The 23950-nt window shown below is 45.8% G+C and overlaps 1 protein-coding gene across 1 annotated transcript in view; it reads right to left on the reverse strand.

Annotated features, from left to right (window-relative positions):
• The window catches only part of PAPPA (pappalysin 1), a 176950-nt gene that overhangs the window by 44628 nt on the left and 108372 nt on the right, over nucleotides 1-23950 (reverse strand). Inside the window, exons 11-13 of the mRNA XM_015645237.2 lie at nucleotides 12983-13096; nucleotides 12448-12583; nucleotides 8786-8999 (exon numbers count right to left, since the gene is read on the reverse strand). Of these exons, the coding sequence (XP_015500723.1) occupies nucleotides 8786-8999; nucleotides 12448-12583; nucleotides 12983-13096 (464 nt within the window). The remainder of the gene's footprint in view (nucleotides 1-8785; nucleotides 9000-12447; nucleotides 12584-12982; nucleotides 13097-23950) is intronic.

Here is a 23950-nt window from a genome sequence, read left to right on the forward strand (position 1 = left end):
CATCCATCCATCCATCCATCCATCCATCCATCCCTCCTGTAAAATCACTCTCCCTCCAAGAGCAGTCCCCGTGCCCCATCCAAATTTCAATCTGCTGAATTCAGGAGTGCTGATATTGGCAGTGATAAGTATGCAAATGTGAGGCGGGGTTCCTGTGATAGACACTGTTATCTTTGAGAAGCTCAGCTGAAATCATCACATTCATTTTATTCCACTTCACAAGGAACACCAAACATCAGCTGTGTAGCTGTGTTGATAAGCTCTTATCAAGCTCAGCAGCATGCTGTCGTTTCAGATCTCTCCAGTTGCTGTCCTGCCATCCATAAAATCTTTCTCTCATGGAAACTGTCTGTTCTCCCTCTGGAAAATTATTGTAACATTTAGCACAACTTGCAAAAAGAGATTTTTGTTAAATTTTTATATGCACAGACATGTCTGATTAACACAAAATCTTTCACCATCTCTGATGACAAACATTACAGCACATGTTCAAATGTGAGTATGGGGTAATCCCTCAACAAAACAGCAATGAAAATGTTGAGGGCCTTAAAGCAAGAGGAGAGTTTTAGACTAGTGAGAGGGAATATTATTGCAATGAGGCTGGTAAAACATTGACACAGGCTGCCCAGAGAAGCTGTGGATGCTCCATCTCTGGGAAAATTCATGGCCAGGTTGGACACGGCTCTGAGCAACCAGTTCTAGTTAAAAATGTCCTTGTTTACTGCACATGACCTTTAAAGGTCCCTTAAACACAAGCCATTCCATGATTCTATGTGCAAAGAGTTTCTGGATTACAGATGAAATTTCTGGGATAAGGATCCCTACAAGGTGACATATATCTGCTGAAACTGAAAATTAATTTAATTTCAATACAGTTAAATTAGTTCTGAAGAGGGAAAATGCTGACTTATTTCACCATCTGCTTGGGTAGGGAAGAACCTGAAAAAGAAAATTATAGAAAGAAAGGAAAGCAATGTATATTTTGAAATAGATTACAAGCAGTTATTCCTGTCTCCTAGAAAAAAGAGTTAACAGCCACCAAAGCCGTGTTCAGCTTAGTAAGCCCTGACTTAGCACGTACGTGGTGTTTTGCTGTGTTCAAAGCACCCTGCAGACATTATCTAATTAATTTTCGTGACACCCCTGCGAGACACCTGGGCTGGTATTGTTATCCCCATGTTACTGATAGAGAAGCACATCTGCACATGTCTCTACTGAGCTCTAGATCAGATTAAATGACAGTATTTATGTACCTGCACAACTCATTTCTCTGTCCCAGACTAGTGCTATATGGGAAGTGCCCACTGCTTGTAATTTAAGGTTGCTTGTTCAGTGTTGGCCCTTCCCTGGAGTGTGATGAGCCATAAACAATTTCTACATTCAGAAATATTTTATTTCCTCATGGTGCACAAAGCTGCTGACAGCTGAGGAAGAATTCCACCTCTGTGTTGGCTAACTCCATACCCTTGTATGTGACAAACCCCTGGCTATCAGCACAGCTGTGATGCTCATCACTTCTGCAGAATGGATGATCCTCTGCCAGAGCTGGCCTGTCCAGGGTGATCCTGCTTTTGGGAGGATCCCCAGCCACTAGGCAAGGATTTCACAGGTTTTCCAGTCACTGCATCTCGCAGCCTGGGGTACAGATCTAAACTGCCATGGGTTTCACTCCATAGGGGTCGATAAGGCTGTGGATGGAGCAGCAGCAGAACAAGTGAGCAGCACATCCTTGTGCCCAGGTGGCCATCACTGAGGAGAAAGGCGCTGAGGAGAACAGCCAGGTGCTATTGCCTTGCAAATACCCAACACAGATCACCCAGGGGTGTGAACCACAGGCTTTACACACACCTTTACACACCAGGAGCCTCACACCCTGCAGGGTCCTGAGCAGAGCAAACCTTACCAACCTCCTCCTAACCCTACCAACCTCATGGTACTGCTGTTTGGTAAATCCTCAGCTGCCATCAGCAGGAATAGCTGAAGCTGGATGTTGAGTGAGAGTGTAAATGGTGAATGATGCTTTGTGGAACCCTCCCATTACTTGTCCCAGTTACACTGGCCCACGAGGGCCAGCTCTCACTTTGCTCCCCTTCATTTCTCAGATGGGGGGGCTGCAGCACGAGTGTCCCCTGTGTCAGGGCTGCAGTGCTGAGGAAGTTGACTCACTGGGAAAAAAAATAAGAGCACTATTGCTAAGTCACTCTCAGAAACACACACTGCAAACCTCAACTGCCCATTGCAAAACTGCCTCAGAATCTGAAAACCTCCCTCCATCAAAGTTGGAAAAATAAAATAATAGCAGACTTATTTAATCTAATAGTTATGTGAATTAGTGTTGCACTGAATTCGGCCTTGAATGGCTTCAGAGGGAAGGATGAGCCCAAGAAAACCCTTGTAATTTGCACAGAGGGAAATCTGAAGCAACGTCACCGCAGCCAGTGGCATCGCTTTTCATTTCCATCAATGTAAAGGAGAAAAAGAATCTGGTTTCTGGAGTTCATATCAGGACACCAGATGAGCAAGCCTGGGCTTAGAAGTCCTACAGAACTGAAATGCCACAGACAAAGGCATTAAGAAACACTTATTGTGATGTTCTTCTTTCTGTTTACAAGTCCCCTTGTGGTCTTCTGAAATGGCCAGGGAACATTTTTAGCCATCCCCTCCAGGCTCCAGATTATGCCTTGGTTAGCAGATCATCTGGGCAGCTCTCTCTGTCTGTAACTCTATATGAATGACTTCAGTGACAAACAATACAACCATTCACTTTTTGTAAAAAAACAACCACTGCCACCAAATGTTTCTAATTTAAATATTTCTGGTTCTCTAGCTACTGGTTCCAATTTGGTATCAGCTACTGTCAGCCATAAATCCCAATGAATTTTGAAGTCACGATCCTGAATTGAGCTCTGCAAAAGCAGAATTAGGAAGGAGAAATTAATATTTCCAAGTAGGAAGTTTAGACAAAGAACCCATCACATCCATTTGTGGATTACAGAAGCTCTTGCATGGGTACTGCCATTTAGCAGTGGTCAATCATCACATGTTCCAGAAAATGTGCATTCCTCAGGAAAGAAACAATGTAAGAGCATCTGAGAATGAAATCACTTCGGCTTTAACTCATGTTGACTCCTAGCACAGGACAGTTTATCCTGTTTTCTTGCAGGATAAACTTCAAAATCGTGTGACTTCATCAAAACTGCCTGTTTCAAACCATCCCTGGTCTATCCCAGCTCCCAAAAATCCTTACCAAGGTACGAAGTAGTCTGGAGCAAAGCTGCACAGAGGACCTAAGGACAATTGTAATGATTTGCTTGAACAAGTGTCAGTGCCTGGGACATTCCCTGACAAGGGTTTATTTTACTAGGTCCACCTCAGGATTCACTTGTTCCTCTTCTTGCCCAGGCAGTGTAAATTTCCTAAAACATCTTCACACTGAGGTGAGTGCAAGGAGCAGTGCATTTCTGGCACACATTCCATTGCATGTTCAAAACAGATCAAGGCAGACTGTTCCAATGATGTAAAAAGCCCTGGACCGAGTTAGCTTCACATGTAGGCTGAAGTTCTGAGCCAGTTCTTCCTTTATTCAAATCCATTCTGCCCATCCCAAATCCAAATGAGCTCAGTCATTAGGCTCTAAATCTGTAATTCTCTGTGCCAATATTGGCCCCAGTTCAGCAAGGCACTTAAATATGTGCTTAACTTCAAAAGCACAGTTAAGTCCCACTGATAGATTTGACTACAGGGGGATGTAAGCAAATAGCTCAGGGCTTTGCTAAATTGGGGCCCTGGTGACACAATCCTAGAAACATTTGTATTTTAACATGTTTATAGAAAATTATAACAATTAAGTAGAGCTCTTCCTTCCTCACATAAAAACAATCCAGGACTTCCTCTTTCAAAAAGCTTACAGCAGCCAAACTTTCTTTTCCTAACCCCAAGGTCAAGCGCTTTTCCAAGAACTCATCTTAACATGGTGCCTTAATTATTTGTTTCCTTTGTGATGGTTCTGACATGTATCTAAGTTCAGGTGAGCCTAAAAGCTCATGGTGGGCACTCTTTAGGAGAAGGGACACAAAATTATCTCTCAGACACAGCAAAAATCTCCCTTTTCCACAGTCTGGGCCAGCTTGGGCTGCAGATCTGGTTTTGTCCTATGGCACCATCCACACAACTCACACACCTTGAGCCTTCTCAGGGTTTTCTAACATATTTATCCTTGCAATGGGTTTGTGTTCTCCTCTCTAGAGGTTACTCTAAAGGCAAGAGCAGGTTCTCTCTCTCTCTCTCTAATCCAAACATATATGCAGAGGTTGCTAGTCATATTTCTTTTCATAGAAATTTAAAAAAAAAATAAAAAAAATCCTTTAAAAGGTGGCAATGACTTTTCCTCTAGCTCCAGTCTTCAGCTAAAGCACACTGCCTCCTTGTATTAACACAAAATCTTGATTATCTACCCAAATCTATGGGGCTGGATGGGCACCTGTGCTGACTGGGAGGATCAAGCTCTTTCTTAAAAAGGTGTTTGCTTTCAAATCTGATCCATGGGAGTGACAACACGAGTGGCATCCCTTCAGCAGTGTCACCTCAGTACTGCTGGGTTTGACAGCAAACCCCTGTTCCAAACTGAAAGGGTCAAAATGAAGCTAAATCCAGAGATTTACAGAAAACCCTTGCTCCAACCCAAGGTAAGCCCCAGGGAAAGGAGAAGCAGGAGCCAGTGCATCTGTCCCCATCAGTGGCAGGGTAAATTCTCCTTGGGGACAGGCTCTGTGCCCCGTGGTGTGAGCTGTTCCTGCCAGGGGGGTCCATATTGAACTGATAAAGCTCTCAAAGCCTCGTCACCTTGCCAGCTTGGAATTGGGACCGTGTCCCTGGGCGTCAGCCGCCCCACAGGTCTCCCTGCCAGAGTCTGTCCAGGCAAACAAAGAAAATGCATTGCCTTCCACTTTAATAAAAGCCAAATGATGCCGTTTGCCAATTACCAAAACGGGGCGAAGGTTAAAAACCCATTGAATTATAACACATGTCACGGACCAAAGCTTCTATGATTAACAGTTCTGTGAGAAATTCATTAATTTCACCCGAAGCAAGCTGACAGAGATTGTGCTTAATGACAGAATGCAGGGCAGGGGAAAGGCAGCCGAACCGGGAAAGAGAAAGCTGCATTAATTCACAACAAAAAGAGACGAGGAAACCCATTTTTCCCCCTTTATGAAAGGGAAAAAAAAAATAAAAATAATAACCAGAGTTGTAAAGAGCGGTTGCATTTGTTCTGCTGCTGAAGATTTATCTTCATCATTTCTTGTTGGGGAAGCTGACAGCAGGCAAGAGCAAGACAAAGAGAAGAGCTGGAGTGGGCTACGAATCCCTGGAGCTTGTTTGGGGCAGCAAAGGGTGCAGCTGAGAGGGAACCTCTCCACAGAGGCTGGAGCAGGTGATGGTGTGGTGGCCAGGGGTGGGTCTCGGTCTACAGTGTCATATGCACACTTCCAGAGGGAGGAAAACCCAAAATCTCCCCTGCAGAAGCAATTTTGAAGCCGTAGCAGTGAGGTTTAACCAAAGAAAGCAATGGAAAATCTTTTTGCTCCTGTCACTAGAAAGCACGAGGTGGTGACAGTGTGAGGAGAAGAAGTGTGAGAAGAAGACTGGAGAGCTGTGGGCAGCCGGGGGGACTTGTCTACAAACACAGAGTTAATGGTGGATTAGAAAGATGGACACTCCTGAAATTCACAGTTCTGAAGGCTGAATTGGGTGAATTGGGATTTCCTGCCTGCAGTTTGCAGGAGAGGAACAGTGGCACCAGGAGGGTGGTGACAACAGGTCTGGTGACCATGGCAGGGAAGTGCCATCAAGGAAAAGCAGCACAAACTGCTGTGCCAGGATCGTGACCCACAGCTGACGTTTCCTACCCAGTGAGAAAGACAAAATCCTGATTTTTGAGGAGCTACCATCAAAGGCAGCCACAGCACACCAGGCCTTCTTGCTGGGTGGGAAATTACACCTCTGCTTCTGCACACCCAATTTCACCGTCCACTGCATGAGGCTACACTGGAAATAGTAAAAGTATAATAATTCAAGCTATAAAGCACAAGAGAAGAACTAACCAGGCCATTACACCTGGTCTAAGGGTGCAATGTGAAAATAAAGAGTGTCATTTTTACAGCACATCTCCAACAGTGAGGTAAACTTCTGCTGAAAACAAAAAAAAGAGCTTGTAGTCACTGTCAGCAGAAAAAAAAACAACAACTGGAAGAATAAACCTGGAAAGGAGAGGGTAGGAATATTCAAACTATAAATGTCTTCAGGAGGATGGAATGGATTTTTCAAAACAACTAACGATGACTGAGGACAACTACCTATAAAGTTCAATTTGACTTTTAGATTAAGTCCCATTTTTCTCTAAAATATTAACTATAATACATATTTTAAGAAAGAAGAGTAAGCATGCTTTATTTTCAGTTATTAAGTTGTCACTAACCCATGGGAGGGATCCATTCACCCTCAAAATAAAAACCGTGTTAAGTTTTAAGGGACAATATATTTCTTTTCCTTCACAATTTTAAAATCTGCACCCTTGCCTAGAAATATCTGTATCTGGCTATAAATCCTCTCCAAACAAAATAATTCTCCTTGAATGAGAGAAACAATACCTCTTGTAGAGAGAAGCCAAAAAGCAGGCAAAAATATCCATGTTGACCTAAGGAACATGAAAGTGGTAAAATTGATGATCACACATAGGAAGGGAAGTTCCTTTAAAAATTCAATAAATTGTTAAAAAATCACATTAGGCAAATGTAACCAGTGGGGAAAGGGGAGAAGGGAAAGTATGGAACAGGCACATCAAGGGAATCTGATGGGCAGACTGTGAGCAGGGGAGGCAGAAAACCCACGTCCAGCCTCTGAGCTGGTTAAGAAGTAATTTTTAAAATCTATCTTTCTCTGTTCTTCCTGGATTGGATAAAATAACCAAGGAAAAAGACAGCAGGTGACAGCAAAGGTGTCCCCTCTTTCCTGTCTGCACAGCTTAATGCACAGCTTTCTCTACATCTCAGGTACCTGAACTGCTTTGAGTTTTTTGTGCAGAAGAAAACAGATCTGGTCTCCCGAAATGATCCCACCACAAGGCAGACTGGGGATGATTCCACTGATTCAAATTTCTTTACTTTTAGGCTTTACTTCTGAGAGTTTCTAGTTCCCTGACACGTGTGGGAAACTTTACAATCAGTCCAGTGCTGGAACCTGCAAGACCTAAAACGTTGTTTTGAGTGAGTGAGGCTCGGATGGGAGTTTGTGAGAGCAGGGGCTGAGAGGGTTCAGTGAACCCTTAAAACAAAACTATGCCAAAAAATCAAGAAGAAAAGCAAGAGGCAAAAGGTGGGTGATTCCTCCTCGAGGGATTTCTGAAGGTTGGGCTGCTGGGCTGCAGAGTCTCACCCAAGCTTTGTCTAAGGGGGATGCATTTTTTTATTACAGAAATAACTTTCTAAACACAGAGCACTTCTAGTTCCATAAGTGAATAAATTATTCAGTTCCTACTGAAAACTTGAGAGGGCAGTGGAATGTGGCCCTGTGTCTCAGTCCTCCTGAGCTCCCTGTTGCTTCTCACCATCTCCTTCCAGTGGGGCTTTCTTGCCCTTTTTTTGTCCTGCTTCAGGGCTGGGATTTGGCCACACTTCCACCACCAGACTTCTCATCTGAAACTTGATCCTGCTGTCTTTGGGCCTCTGAATTTATACAACCTATTGCACAGAATGATCAGACGCTTTGAATCTAGGTCAGAACACACTGACTGGATTGATTTAGCTATAGATATACTCCTTTTTTTTTATTTTATTTTCCCTTCCCTCTCCCCCTTCTCACCCTCCTGCCTTTCCTGGAATAAAAGCAGGTCCTAAAAACAAGCCAGAACATTATCAAAAAACCTGACAGCTTGCTTAGGAGGCTGAGCAGAGGTTTGCTGGGATATGCAACTTGTTTTACTATTGCTGCCGCTATGGTATGACAACTGCTCACAACTTTGAATTCACAAAGGAAGGGAAAAAAAATATTCTTTCAGGGGTTTTGCTAAATTCTCTCCTCTTCTTTTCACTGCCTCGCTGAAAGGATCCATGAAGCTGCTGCACCAGAGGCCACGAAAGGTCACAATCTCTGTGGGATGCTGTAAAGCAGAGACTGAGAGGGGTTGGTGGTGATCTATTGATGTGTCTGTAATAACAACAAGAATAAAACGGTAGCCATAAACCTTTCATCCTGGGGGGTCCCACAGAGCTTTTCAGAATGGGGGCCAGATCCAGAGAGGTGCTGAGGGCCTGACCTGCAGTAAAAGCACGGCAGATGCTGCTGGCCATGGCCCTGCAGCCCAGGGCTGAGCGCCTGGCAGGATCCGGCCACTCCGGGGCACAGGCATCACTCTGTGCCCACGCTGTCCCTCCTGTGGGAGCTCCCCGTGGCACTCTGGCACCACAAAACTCTTCAGACTGAGCTGCTGTGAGAGTGGCCAGCACCACACCGGGCTGGGGAATGTGTGAGGAGAGAACTGGCCCCAATTCCAGGCTTGGCATAAAGGAGGGAGGAGAAAGGAAGAGGAAATAATTCACTAACAGCATCCCGTGCGGGTTAAATGTCCCATCCATCCTGATCAATGAGAACACTGCTGGTTTTTTACCCGTGACACAAAGGGGTCAGCAGGGTTCAGCTGCTGTGGCCCTCCTGCCTCCTCCCCAGCCCTGGCTGGCGCTGGGGGTGGTGGGTGTGAGGCAGAGGGAAGCGGGGCTGACACGCTCACCTCTGCTCCGCAGGGCTGTAGGTCTGTCCTTGCTGGCAGCTGCTGATGGTGATGGGGTCGAAGTTGTGGAAGGAACGCAGGGCCACCCCGGAGATGGCCACAAACTGGGAGCTGAAGCTAATGAGGACAGCCTGGGTGTGATAAAAAGGGTGACTGAGGTCATGGATGACGGGGATAATCAGGGGATTGTTCCTGCAGCTCAGGACGTGGACACCTGCCAGAGGAGAGACAAGATCAGAGGAAGGGTCAGGCTTAACACAATTGCTTCCCGAAGCCGTGGGCACTTCAGAGGCATTTCACCCAGAGGAATGGCCCTATAGAGCTGAAAAGTTATGGTAAGCTGCCTGGAGGGGCTTCCCAAATGGCTGCAGAGAGCTTAGCAGAGAAGCAGATCCCTCCAGACAGCTGAAGAAAGGCTGCCATTCTCCCCGCGAGCGCGGCAGGCCCTCGGAGCCGCTCCTTTAGACCACAGCTACGTTTCTATTGTGCTCTGGTAAATCAGGAGCAACCAGCACGGGGGAAGCAGAGTCACACTATTGTAAAACGGGTCCTGGAGGACACTTGGAGCCTTTATATGTGGGATCAAACAGTGCCGGCAGGCTGGGGGGCTTTGTGCACCAGGGCTGGGGCTGTGCATGTCATTAGCTCTCAGGGTAAAACTTCTTTTGCATGAGTTTTCCACTAAATTTTCCCAGATTTGATTTTTTTTTCTTTAATGGTTTTGTGCCTTAGGGTATCTTGCTCTTTGCAAGAAAAGGCAGATTTGGTCCTGGAGATAGAAATGAGGGTGATGGAGACACTGAGGATTTTACAGGTGAACTCAATCAAGAGGAAATGATTTGTGTCTTGGGGAAATAAAAGCATCTCAAGATTGTGGTGCACAGAAACACCAGAGAGGTGGCAAGGAGACTTCTGAATCCCTTTTCTCCAGTGGAGAAGGCATTCAGTGACAGCTGGGAAGAAATTCCCACCTTCAGGTAGAAGCAACCTGAATTCAAATGGGCCAAACCCATCTCAGGGGGAAGGCAGAGGACAGACAGCTGTCGGCTGCCCTCAAAATTCATTAATTGAGATTCATGGCCTGCTGGCTGCCTGCAAGGCTCTGCCTCCACAGCTCCATGGCATCACTCCGAGGATCAGCTTGGCTCCAGATCCATTTGCTTCACTGGAGCTCCCCCAGCAATGGCTTTGGCCCAGGCCCCTTGGCTACCCTGATACACTTACAAATTTGAAAATAAAATAAATTCTATTTGCATGTTTAACTGGCTCAGGGATTTCTGTTATTATTTTTTTTTCCCTTCAGTTCAGATTTCTTGACTCAAAAGGGAAGGAATAAAAAGGCTTTCATTTTTCTCCTTAGAAAGTGATTTCCTGTGAATTAAGACACGCTCTTTAAACATCCATCTCCCACCCTCTACTTAAAAAAATCTTCCTGTAATAAAAAAAAATAAAATAAAAAAGCAAGCCTCTTTTTGTTTTGGTCTTCACCTGACCCTGAAATAACCTCCCTGTCTACTTGCCTCCCACAGGTCTTTTGATATCAGCTCCTTGTGGAACAGTGCACGTTTCTCACTTACAAACAGGTGCAGTTAATACTCAAAATCCCGGGTTCCCAAATTCCTTGGAAGTTTCTGCCTTCTCTGATGGAAAGCCAAGAAAGACCTTATGGTATGAGGCTGTTTATTCACTTCTGTTTCATTCCTTGCACTCAGGTGGTGTCCAAACAGAACAGACCCTCAGAGCTGTGCTGCACTGCTGGTTATTTCTGACCCTGACCAGGAAAACGGTGGCTGGACCGGTCAGGGATTTTTAATTCCCCTGCCATAACCCATGAGGATGGTGCAGGTGCCCATGGGGGCAGTCAGAGCTGTCTCAGGATCACCCCTGTTTCTGTGGCTCTGCACCCATCCATTCAGCTCAGCAGCTGAGCCCTGGTGTCTACGATGGCTCTGAACCAACAGCGCTGAGGTGTTTGGCATCCCAACCTCTCCATCTCCTACCAGCACTTAGAAGCTTCACATTATTTTCTGGGAGTCCAGTTGCTCTGATCCAGGCAGGAAGCTGCATGTCTGGATAGGCTGTGCTTTGTTCATGGCAGTGTCTTTAGCACACTGAGGACTGATCGAGATTTAAATTATTGCTACTTCCTTTTGGATGTACTTTTAGCTTGCCACGAACTTCTGCTTAAGGCTCCTTGAGTGTCTCAGTCAGTCCTGCCCCCAGTGCATTGCCAGCATTTGCATCCCAGCTGCAGTTTCCAGCTTGCCATGGTGATAATTCAAACACATGAAATACAATATCCAGGAAAAGGACTTCATGTCACTGTCAGAACACAGAACAGCTCTGAGTGACAACTGCTGGGCAGCCCACCTACACCTCTCCTCTGCTACAGACAGCCTCTTCTGAAAGGTCAAAGGGGCTTTTCCATGATGAAAGCAGCATTTCAGCTGGGAGGACATCCAGACATCAGGCTGAGCCATGCCAAACTCATGTTGCAACTTCATTGAAGATTTCAAAACCTAACCCTCAGTTTCCTCTTTGCTCCTCTTTCTCTTCCTCTCCCAGTCTGCCTGTCTGTCCCTATAAAATGTCACATTAAGTACTGCTGGCATGCTCGTGTCTCCATCATTTATTTCTCAGAGGGATAGAGCTATGTGCCACTGTTTTGCAAAAGGAGGGTAAGATTAATCCAAGGGCTCTGGCAAACTGGGAGCCACCCTGACTCAACCTGCACAACTTGCTACAAATTTCAGTTTGTTCTTGGACAACAGACACCACACATATTTCCTTTGTTTTCCTCCACACCCTACCAAATTTTGCATTATCCTGGATGCTCATCCAACACCTGTCACCCTGTGTCCCTTCTCATCACTAGTGGGACTCTCATTTGAGTTTCAGCATGTTAAAATCAAAATGCTGTGGTAAAACAGAAAGCTGGGAGGATGGGAGTTATGTTTCCTTAAAAACTGCTCTCAAGGTGAACTGGCCAGCTTTCTCCTCAGTGGAAAAAGGCAGAGAACATCTGGAAAGGGATTATGCAAGTCCTACCCTGACACAGAGTTGGGATCTAGGGAGAGCTCCTGGGTTCTGGAGCTTAAATGCAGCCTGGGTCAATTCACCAGACAAAACTTCCCCAGTTTAGGGCCCTGTGCCAAGGGTAGAGACAAAACCTGTCTATCCTGGCACTTCAGCCTGGCAGGGCCCTGGGGTTGGGCCTTCACCACCTGAAATGTTGGCCATTAAACGTCTCTGGTGACCTCCCTGCAAGCAGGATTGGAGATCACCCAGCACTCCCTGTGAAACAGAAGCCTTTGCTGCAGCAGCTGGTGCAGGTCCCTCACTCCCTGCTCCGAGGAGCTCATCTGTAGCACCACCAGTGTCTCTCCAGGGCAGTGCTGGGTGTGAAGCACTGAGATACTGCTGATTTTAGTGACTGGAGAGGAGCTAATCACCTCTGAACTGATAGTGAACAGATAAGGAGAACTGTCTGTATAAAATAACACGTCACTTTCAACAAACTCCAGTGAGACTCAGGGCTTGGAGCATTGAGCAAGCACCTTTTTTGTCTAATTCTGAAAAAACTGAGCAGGAGTACTGGTGAATGGGAGCAACACCAGATTAAGCAAGCAGTAAAGATGGAGTTTAACACAACACAGTCTTACCAAGATCGTGGCTTTGCTCTTTGGTGTCAAACAGCTGCACACCGATGGTCTCCTGCTTCTGGTCCAGGTAGTAGGTCCCATCAGTGACCAAGTGAACAAGGACTGCTGCAGCCACCATAGGCTGGGAAAAATAAGCCTGGGAAAACACAAACCACACAAAGCCTGAGGTGGAGAGCTGTGGTGGGCTTTAAAAATCCCCAGGAGTCAGTCCAGAACTTTCCAAAGAGGAATTCCCATGGCAGGTCACACAGAAATCTTCTCTTCCAATCTCTCTTACACAAACCAGATAAACTCAAGTCAAACAGCCCTGAAGCTGAACCCTCTCAGAAATTCAATAGCCTTATCACACAGGAGGGGACTTCACTACTGACTCTAGACAGTGCTCAAAGACATTGTTTTGCTCTTTTGCTCTAAACATACTTCAGAAAGGAGCAGCTTGGCCCTGGGAAGGCTGGCCCACAATATTTTCACTGCTGGAGAATCTCTGCAGAGGCAGGCAAAGAGGAAACTTCTGAATGATGTGTGCACTTCCTACCTTCAGCCAGAAAGTGGTCTGTGTCATGTGGGAGTACTGGAAGTTGGCTGTGCAGGGATACCAGGCGTACTGGGAGACACCATCATTCAAGTCGATCACCTTGGTTCGACACATCTGCAGCAGGAAAAAAAAGAAACACCAAAACTGATGTAGAGGACAGAGAGGAAGGATCCTGACTGCTCAAAGTAGGGAAACAAAGCCTGGGTGCAATCCTAGGATGAAGTAATGCACCATAACTGTGCTTCTCAATACCATGAGAGTATTCAAAATTAAATTTCCAGGTCTTCCACCCCAGTAAGAAAAACTGAAACATTAAAGGAGCTAAAGACTCACAGAAGCTGGATGGCAGCCAGCAATCTCCTCTGAATTTGGTACCAGGTTTGGTACCCAAATGGACAATGACTCTTCCCACTGGAGTCCAAGTGAGGATCATTTCTGAACACTGTGGCTCCCAGCACTGACAGTGTAGAGGTGCCTCCACAGTGCTCCAGCACTGCCCTAATTAAACCTGATATTACTGTAATCCCAGAGGAGCCACACATGGCCCTGTAAACTTGGAACCAGGAAAGTCCTGCCTCTAGAACACAGTTTAAGCAAGCTGGTTCCTTCCTTCACCAACCAGTTCTGCAGGTGGAATCACCCTCTCCCTACACCTGCAGCCTTTCCATGGCAGGCAGCAGTGAGATTGATGGCAAACTTCTCTTTTCAGTAAAGGACTCGATTCCCAAGACCTGTTAGGGATGAAAAGCTAAAAAAAATTGCCAGAATCGAAGTACCAGAGAGCCTTGCAGTGCCATCAGTGTGTCAGTTGTGAAAATGAAGCTGCAAGAAATGATCAGATTCACCATGAAAATGCACTGCTCTGTGAAGCTGTTTCAAAAAGGAATCATGAACGACTACAGCCTTCACCTCCACAGCAAACAGAAAGAAGGGAATGTCCACCATGGAAAAAATTACTGCTGTATTAGAGGGATACTTATAGCTGAGGCTCCTGGAGCATCTGAGAGATACCTGCTGGAATCACAACCCCTTGGTGAACTCACTGATTGTCATTAGCATAGGAATGGATGGAATTCCTTCCTCTGATGTGCTGTCAGTAAAGCTGTTCCCATCAGCAATTTGATTTTTAAAGCAAAAAGAGAACCCTGAAGCCAAACAAGAGAATTAACAGCCATCCAAAGTCCTATGCTCACTTGATAATTCTGCATGTAAATTCCCTCTTGGTCTTGACAGGCCAAGTCTGGGCACTGCAAAGAGAGCCTGGGATGCCTGGGAATGAGAAACCAGATTGGCTAAAAGTGAGGTAATCCCCTTTAAAACCTGAGTCCCTCAAGATCCAGCACAGAGAAATCTTACAGGCAAAACATAAATCAGTTTTAATGGGCTGGAAGAAGATTTTTAGTTTATTTATTTTTTGAAACAACTGGGACTGAGCTTCATTGAGGCTAGCTAGTGGATAGTGTTACATTTTACAGCAGAGCAAGGCTTTACACAAACTATCTTTGGCATTTGAAATCAAGGCCAGCAATTCGACATGTACCATTTCACAACTCTCCCTTCTGCCTTTTCGGCAGCCTGGCTCTTGTTGGGACCATGGTTTTTATTTTAATACCTCTCCAGCTAGGGAATTTATCTTACCCACATCTGCAATGTATATGGTCAGAGAGCTCTCTGACATGAACAAAGGTCTCATTACTTTTCTATTATTTTGTTCTTATTCTTACTTTTCCTCCTGCTCTCTTGGTCCAAAAAGGTGGCTGAAGGAAACGCAAGCACTGACTTTTGGTGCTTTTGAAGTGCCACTTAGTGCATGAGTGAAAACTTGTATTAAGAAATCACCCAGACCTTCACCAAAAGTTTGATTCTAACCCAAAATAAACCCCTGCTGAGGTGGGCTGGAAATCTCTGATAACTTTTAAATGCCTTGTTTGATTTGTGTGCGTGTGTGAACCCTTAGCACTTTCTGCTTCTGCTGGAGAATATTAGCAAAAACCTGAGCATTGCATAAAGAGCTTGTGTTGAGGCCACGTGGGCTGTCAGAGCAGGTTTGAGCAGGTTAGATAAGCTTCCCCCTGCTGAGACTGATCCATCGCTACCCAGACTAGTGTTTCAAAGTGGTCCTGGGGTAAAAAGTTCTTTTAGAACAGTCTAATTGAGAAGTGTGGGAAAAGTCTAACAGAGATGAATGGCTGCAAGAACCTCTTCTCTACTCGCTGCTGGCCAGGAAACTTAGCTAATGTCAAAAAAAAACAAAAAAAAAGTTTCTTTTTTAAGTTTCTCTGAAAATAATTGTATGGGATAAACAGCTCCTGACTCCTACAGACTCCACCACCTCACCAGGCTCCAACACACGTGGTAAATCCATCCCTGTTTCAATTCTGCCCAGGCACTGAATGTCACATCACACCTGCCAAGCCTGAGAATCATCTGCTGGAAGAGTCCTTCACACTTCTGCTTTTAAGGCATCCCTAGAATGTGGCAGCAGCCCGAAGGCCCCAGTTAATTAGGTTAATGGTTGGTCCCAATTATCTGAGAGATCTTTTCTAGGCTAAATGATTCTGTGATCACTGCAGTACCAACACTTTTAGAACTACAAGTTCCAATGGGTGGAAGACAGAACATCATCTCTCCTCATTGCTATTCACAGGAAATCACAGGTATGAGACACAGATTATACCCTAGCATCCTCCCTTTGGTACAGTGATGCAAACCAGCAGCTAAAGCACCTGACAGCTGTGGAGGGAAGAGCAGAGACAGACTTCTCATTTCAGGGTGTTACCAAACACTGGAGTATTTGCTTTGAAGAATGACAGCATCACACAGTGCTCCAAACTTCACTCACTGGGGCTTATCCAGATTCTCAGACCCACACAGCAAATGGGATATCCACAGGAGCTTAGCATGTGCTCCAAAGTATGCAGTGACTATTTGTGTCTAGTTACTGGAAGCCCATGTCATCCCCCTCCCGAGGAAGCTGCTTTCAATTAGAAGAGCTGATGTCTGTTCCTCTCAGAGGTTCAAATCCAGCTCGTCTCCCACCCACACATTTCGTACACAAACATCGGCAGACAGAACGATCAAGGCCAGGGAGCACTGTGGGATCTTCCCACAAGAGGGAATGCCTGGAGGATTCCCTTTGACTGATTTATACAACCTCTTGTCAATCAAAGGCACAACATGTTCTTCAAACCGCCTCTCCTGTTTTCCTTCTCTTACTCAGGGGGACCGAGGAATGTGTCAGCAGAAAGGGAAAAGTGATATATTGGGAGCACTTAGCTTTTTGCCACATCAAAAACACATTTACTATTGCAATCAACTCCATTTCCTTCAAAGTAATATGGGAAAATTTGCTGAAGAGCAGATTTTGGAAGGCGCCCTTGTGAATGATTCCCAGCCATCCCGTGACTGCAGGCAATGTGAATCTGTGTTGATGGGTTCCTGTTGCAGCTGAATTACAGGTTAAGGATCACAAATCCCCTGGACTGGGTGCTGGGCTAGATCTCAGCCCAACTGTGGCAGTGCACGGCCCCAGTGCAACCTTCTGGACAGCACTTGGCTTCTCCAGGCCTGAGCTCCCTGTCTGGAGGATGAGGATGATGTTCCCCCACACCTCACAGGTGTGTTGAGGATAAAAGGTATGAGCCACAAAAAGATGCTCAGGTGTCACTGAGAGCACACACACGTGTGAGGACACAGCTCCCCACACACAGGAGTGGGATAAACACGGACCCCATTCCACTCTGACCTTCCTACAGAGCAAGCACAGTCAGACACCACCGGTTTTGCACACACTGGTGGCTCTCAGCATTGTAACATCAAAATAATTCTAAATGCAGACAGAAAAAGCTGCTACTTAAGCTCGGATGCTGCCCTACTCAGCTCTGGCACCGTGGTTGGAGCAGACGTGCCTGTCTGCATGCCCAGGGGCGGCTGGAAACAGAGCAAACCTCCAGTGCACAGATCTGTCTGCTCCCAAAACCCCATCTGCTGAACCATGGCAGGGCTTCCTCCAGACCATGTCCTCGAGCTCTGTCTGCCTGCGAGGGCCATCGTGGACACTTGGTCAGGCAGTGGAAAGCATCCTCCTTGAGGAGAGGAGGGTGGAAGTGGAGATTGTGCTCCTAAAGCTTCCTCTCCCCACTCCTTTCTACAGGGAACTGTGCTGCTGACACTTCTGCAGACAGACAGACAGACAATGCAGAGTGTTTCTGGGCTGGAATGGGCTGTACCCTGTCCTGTTGGCAAAACTGCACCATGAAGCAGGCAGGAGCAATATTTCCTGGTAAAACCCACAGTACCAGCTATTTATTGAGCACAAAACATCCTCACTTGAGGCTGCAGAAGTGCACAGAAAATCCCACAGACTGATCCAAAACCCATGGAGGCACAAACAGAACATCATCTCTTGTTTGAAGGTCCAGCTAAAGAACAGATTTCATCCATAATACTGAAACCTAATTAATCTACAATATTTATCTCTTCGCTCTACAGAATGTTACTTGTATTTAACTCAACACATGCCAGAGGATCCCAACCATGACATAAGCAGCATTTTAACACATCCTTTACAGTTGAAAACTTTCTCCCTCCCTTGCCAGATCAGGGTGCTGGCAGTCACCCAACCCTTTTATTCTTAAATATGTTATTGTTCTTGCTGACCTAAGGTTAATCTCACCCAAGGATGAGAAACTATGGTGCAGTTGCTAAATATCAGAAAGGTTCCTGCTTGTTTATTGCCCAATATTGTAAGGCAGCTTGACTGCCACATGGACACCACCCAGTTTGTTGACTGCAGCACAGACCTCCAATCTGTTCTCAAAGCTGTTGCACTGCTTTTCTCATTTAGGCTGGGAATTGGGTTGGAGTTAGGGAAAAATGAAGTTGCCCACATGAGTGAGCACCAAACCATTAAAAAGGCCACCATGTGGGCTCCAACAAACACCTCAAACCCCAGCCAATTTCTCTGGCCATTACAAACCTCAGGAGCCCACAGAGCTCAAATGGAAATTGTACACACAGCAGCACAAGGAATTTTGCTCTGGGTTTCCTTCTAGATTCTGGTAAGAAGTGCTTTTGGACAAGTGACTTGATCAGATGTCTTTGTCAGTGGATTTATCCCATCAGAAATCTGAGTCCAGAGCTGCCTGCCCAACTATGAATGTCAGTCTTGGGTCATTCCAGGTTGGCCTCTAAAACTTAAGGAAAACATTCAAAACTACTTTCCCCAAACTACGTATTTTAATTTTATGTGCACTAACAATGGGTTTCTGTTGCAGAAAATAAAATAAAAAACTAAAACCAAATCTGAGATTGAGCAGCAGAGAGTCCAAGCATAGAATGAGGGAAGAAACCTGTCTCTCTTTCAACAGCCCCCTTACCTTACAGTCTACTGCTACTTCCACAGCAGCAGCTTTCCCTCATCTCTGAAGCTCATCAACTGCAGCTTCTCCCCCAAACTCTCCTTGCCCTCTGTGTCTGATAACAGCTTTACTGTTTCATGCTCTCAGTCTGCTTTTAGCAGTTTTCATTGGGGTGCCTAAAGGTCTGATGGCAAAAGATGAAAAATTGCAGCGTGTCCTGCTCCAGGACAAAGGCATGTGGGCAGGTGATCCACAGAAAAGCTTTATCAACTGGAAGCTGATGAAACTCCTGGGGTAACACACTGATGCTATATTACTCCCAGATTCAGTTGGCTCAGAAGTCAGAGGAAATCTCATCTGTCAATTTTCCCTGTGTAATGAAGAACAGGATTTGGCTGTGGGATTGGGAAGCAGCTTACATCTCCTGCAGGATGAAATAAAGCCCCGGTGCCAGCCCCTATGTCCAGTCTCAGCACAGCCACGGCCACTTTGAACCTGGAGCAGCTGATGTGTCTGGACTTTGCAGACTCAGTATTCCATCAGCATGATATTACAGCTTCCTTAGCACAGAGCCACGATTTTCAGCTGAAGATTTGCTTGGATTTTTTAGTAATTGGAAAGTGACCTTTCTGTGAAAACACCACGGACAGGGCACCAATAGTTTGCCTGCAATGTGACATGATGATAAATTCCTCTACTTTACAACAATAGTATTCATCTCCAAAGGGAAATTTCCTGAGAGTTTTGGATGTAACACAGGGCTGTGATTCAGAAATGAGTGGGAGATGCAAGGGCTATTTCATTTTGCCATATAAGTTGGTTTAGTTTGAGGCAAGCGAAAAGGAGCTACAGGGATTTCCATTAGATGATGGCCCAGATTGCATGTGTATTCAAGGTGTGTTATTAACTTTAGCTTTCTCAAAAATGCAGTTATTTCACTTCCAAAGAGGTGGTATGAACAATATATTTCCATTTTTAAATCGTACAGACCTGCATTCTTTGAGCTTCCCTTTGAATTTCTGTTATCTCCAGATTCAAAGCAAACTTCATTTAAAACCAGTGAGTTCAAATCAAAATCACATCAAACCATAAACTTCACATGGCATACCTGAAAAAACTGTAAATCAGTTCTGACTGGCCCTATCCCAAACTCACATGGGCTTTGACAGCCAGCCAGGTGTAATCAAATATCTAGGATGCTTGCTGGACTCAAGGAAAAAAAAAAACAATATGGAGTTTTGATTTTCCAACAAAACCCTAACCAGATGATTTTTGCACGGTTCAAAGGATCACCCTGAGGATGTCAGTTAAGCCAAGGCCAGAAACTACAGAAAAATGGATTGAAAAAAAAGGAGAAATAATTGCACTGATGGGATTTAAAAATCAACTCATGTTTTATGGCAGCCCACAAGAAAACCCCAGCATCTGGAGCTCCTGGGTGCAATTTGCACTTGCCCCTGCATCTTTGGCCATTCAGAGATGCAAAGTGAAGAGATGCAGAATCAAGAGATAGTTCTGAGTACACAACACAATCTCCTGTGCAGCACATGAAAGTGCAATCCAGCAATCTGACATGTGTTCCTGTTTATTCCTGTCAGACCTCTGCTATTTCTTCAACTCGGCAGCAGGACATAAAGATCTGCTCTCAAACAACATCGTCTTCCACACCAGCACTGCCAGGACCTTAGAGCAATAATTCCTAGAGTCAGGCCTGAATTGTATCCTGTTATTATGCTCGAATTCACAAATACACCTACATGCAATGGGCTAGACAGACAGGATCAAGCAGCAGCACCCAAAGCAGAACTTATGCCTCCAGTTCTGCAAGTATCAGCCTCATTAAAGCTAAAAGACATTTTCAAGCTGCAGCACAAGCTCCTGTCTACAACTTCCACATTACTGCTCACAGAAGTGTGAAGGCATTATAGACTGATAAGTGCTTTAGCAGACTGCATATCCATCCACTGGAGAGCGAGGTTAAACAAATACAGGAGCCAGAACATTATTGTTGGCTGAGCGCTCGGGTTCCCGAGCTGCCCGTCTCTAACTTGAACCGACCAGGTCCACTGCAGCACAGCTTCGTGGAGCTGTGGGCCAAGGCTGGCCGTGGGGTGCTGCAGCAAAGCAAAACAATCCCATCCCATCAGCTTTCATCACCGAGGAGCAGAGCAAAAGCGAATTTTTTCTTGTTTTTGCTTTGACTGGAGTGTTTTATTCGGGGGCAGCTGGCACCAAAAAATCAAACAGTCAAAGGCAGAATGTGTGCCACACTTTAGGAGGATCTTAAATATATTTTTCTTATTATATTCATGGTTCTGGCTAACTAGATTCATTGTACTTTTGCAGCTCCTGTAAGGTGAAGTGGGGTGAAATCTGCTTGGTAACATCCCCTCCTTCCTTCCCAGAGCTGGTTCCATACATTTGTTTGGATGAAGAAAACACACAGCTAGGTAGAGAAAACACAAAAGCAACAGCAACAAATCCCTTAAGAACTTGAGTTCTCCATCAGGATAATGGCTGAGGTGGACAGAGATGCTTAGAAGCACATGGACAGTGGCACTGATAAACAGAGAGATACATAAGAAAAAAATCAAGCCACAAAATTTTCAGCTCTCAAGCAGGAAAAAAAAACCCCATTGCTTTTGTTTCCAGTACAGTAGGAACAAACCCTAAATATTGTCCATCCTCACCCCAACTCCCTGCACCTCTCTGAGTGCTCAGGGGGCACAGGAGCTGCTTTGAGAGATGTGAACCAAGGCAGGTGCCCTGTAGACACCTCGCTAAGCTTCTCCTGTGCCTGAGGCAAACAGCCCTGCAGTGGTTAATGTCAGCCCCGACCACATGATCACACTCAGAAAAGGTCAAAAGAGTGATTTTTCATTTAAAAACATCTGTGTGTTTAAAGAACAAAACTTTCTCATGTGCAGAAAACCAGGGGTTTCCAGTACTTTTATTTCCAGAGTTAAAGCCGTGCTTTTCAGCTCTGTTTAGGGTTACGGCCCGTGTAAACGCGCTGTGCAAACCACACACAACGCTCTGCACACAGCATTTCCACAGGCAGGGATCTCTGGGGGTGCAAATCTCACTCTCCCTGCCTCCTTTCCCCTCTCCAGGCTGCTCAGCTTTCCCCACTGTGCTCCCACTGAGCCAGCCAGACACCCTCGTGCTGTCCTTCCCTATATGAAGACGTACAGATGCCTCTAATCCTAAGGGTGTGAGTCTGCTCTGGGCTGTCAACAGGCCTTAATTGGATACATCCAGGGAGATGATACATTGGGAAGAGGCCCTGAATTTAATAGGAAAGGGGAAGGCTGCAGAGAGGCACCAGGGGAATGTGGAGGGGGGTTCGGAGGAGCTGTCCTGTGCTCCAGGGAGCAGTCACACCTCAGCTGGCAAAACCTTTCAGTTCCCATCCGACTACCAGCCCTACATCAGTGGGTATTAATGGAGATTAAACCCCTCTTTCTTGTTTTTCAATACCTGAAAAACATGGCTTGTGGTACGCAAATCAAAAGGATCCTCCTTGCTTTGCTGGGCAGTTTTTCCCACTGAAACTGCAGAGTAACCAAACCACCATCCTGCAGAGAAATTCCTCTGAATGAGGTGGAACATCCACAGAATCCACAGAGCAGCTGCTGCCTGCAGCCTGTGCACATCTCCACCCGAGAAAAAGGCTTGCCTGGGGAAGCCTGTCACTCCCCTCTCACCTTGGAACAACCCTGGTTGCTCTGATAAACCCCAAACTCCAACAAATTAAGCCAAAATACTTGGTGCATTTAGTCCCTGACGTCCCAGGTTTGTAGGGGAGTTCACAGGAGCTCCCAGCTGCTCCCAGAAGGTGCAACTGGAGGAATTAAAGTGTTGTGTGAAAGGAAGCTCACGGCTCTTTCAGCCTCACTGCCTTCCAGGAGGAGGTTTGGGGAAGATGGACTGGGAGCAGAAGGGGTGGAGGAATGTCCAGCTGCCAAGGCTCAGCCTTTCTCACCAGGAACAACCACTGGGAAACAGGTAAATTTCCACAGAGTGAGGCTTTTCCTCTCCAGCTGGTCCAGCTCACTGTGTGCACACAGTGACAGAGCATCTCTGCTGGAAGGCCAAATGTTTCAAAGGGATTTGGGTGGAGAAAGGTGGGAAGAAGGTCATCTCTGCCCTGTGCTTTACCTTCCCCTGTCTGAAGAGTGACTTGTCCCCTCTGAGCGTGATGATGCAAGGGTTAATTACCAAAAAAAATGGGAAAATGACATTCACTGCCAGCAGTGCTAAGTGTAGGGATTTTGGCCCAATGACCAAAATAGCTCAGCAGAACTTGATGTTCTCCTGAACTGAGGGCTTCTCCCAGAGAGGAGGTACATGTGGGGGACAGATAATAGCACTGATCCTGCAAATAACCATTTCCTGGCACATGTGAGAGCCTGGAGCCAGACCCTGAGGCGACGGTGGAAACCCAGTCCCCAGGAGACTCCTGCTGATAGCACAGGGAGCTGGGCCACTTACCAGATGTGAATTTGAATTACCAGGGTGAATCATATCTTCTTATCAGATTCCCCACTGAAATGACCTCAGAGGAAAGAGAGGTCCTCCAGCTTTGCAGGCTGCACTTCCAAAAGTGAACACAGATGTGAGGTTCCTCCACACTTACTACACCAACCAAGGCAGCACAGCTCAGGAGAGACTTGGAGCAGCTCAAAAATGTACCCAAATGTTCCCACTTTGTTGTTTGGGGCTTTTTTTTTTTTCTCATATGTTAATTTTTATTGTTAGTATTATTATTATTGTTAAAGCTGATTCTTATTTTCAGGTGGGGACAGAGGGAATGACTCAAGATACCTTCAGGACAGCATGAGTAAACACCATCCTCCAAAACCATGCCTTTTAGAGACATCTTAAGATGAACACCCAGAAATTCATTGGCATTCAAAATACAAGGTGTCTTATGACAATGTGGGCTAAAATGCCTACAGTACTCCAAACAAGTGGTGCAGACAATCCTTCATTTACAAGAAAAAAAAAAAAATAATTCTTTGCTCCTGGCATGAGAAAGTTTACTTTCAGCTTAAAGAAATGACCGTGTGGTTTTGGGGATGGCATTCCTTTCTGCTGGAGAGCAGCACCATGCCTGCCTGTACATCCGTGGTTTTGTAGCTACATTACAACCCTGGAGAGCTCTGTTTACATATTTGACATGTTTCCTTGTGCAGAACATGAAACCAAATTACAGAGTAAAAGCCATTATGGCTTTGCTCTTGCACCCTTTTCCATCCCCTTCTCCCATTGCTTGGTTTAGATCTATCAGGGCGTTTTTAACCGTGCCGGGTCGCCTGGCACTGCTTCAGGCAGGTTCATTTGCTGCTGCACGGGGAAATCATGGAAAAGAGGGTGAAACCACATGCCAGGGAGCAGGGAGCAGGGCGGGGGTGGGATGAGAAATGCCGAGAACCCTTCATGCATGAACAAAGCAGACGTGTTGATGCATTTATGCAAAATCATTCTGCTCTGAATGGAGAGGGACCCAAGACAAACAGCCCGGATGGGATGCAGGGGAGCTATCCCACGCTCACGGCTGGACATGCTCTGCATCCCAAGGCTTGTGAGCAGCAGCAGCAGACAG

The sequence above is a fragment of the Parus major genome, chromosome 17 (assembly GCF_001522545.3).
Source record: "Parus major isolate Abel chromosome 17, Parus_major1.1, whole genome shotgun sequence".
NCBI classification, from domain to species: domain Eukaryota; kingdom Metazoa; phylum Chordata; class Aves; order Passeriformes; family Paridae; genus Parus; species Parus major.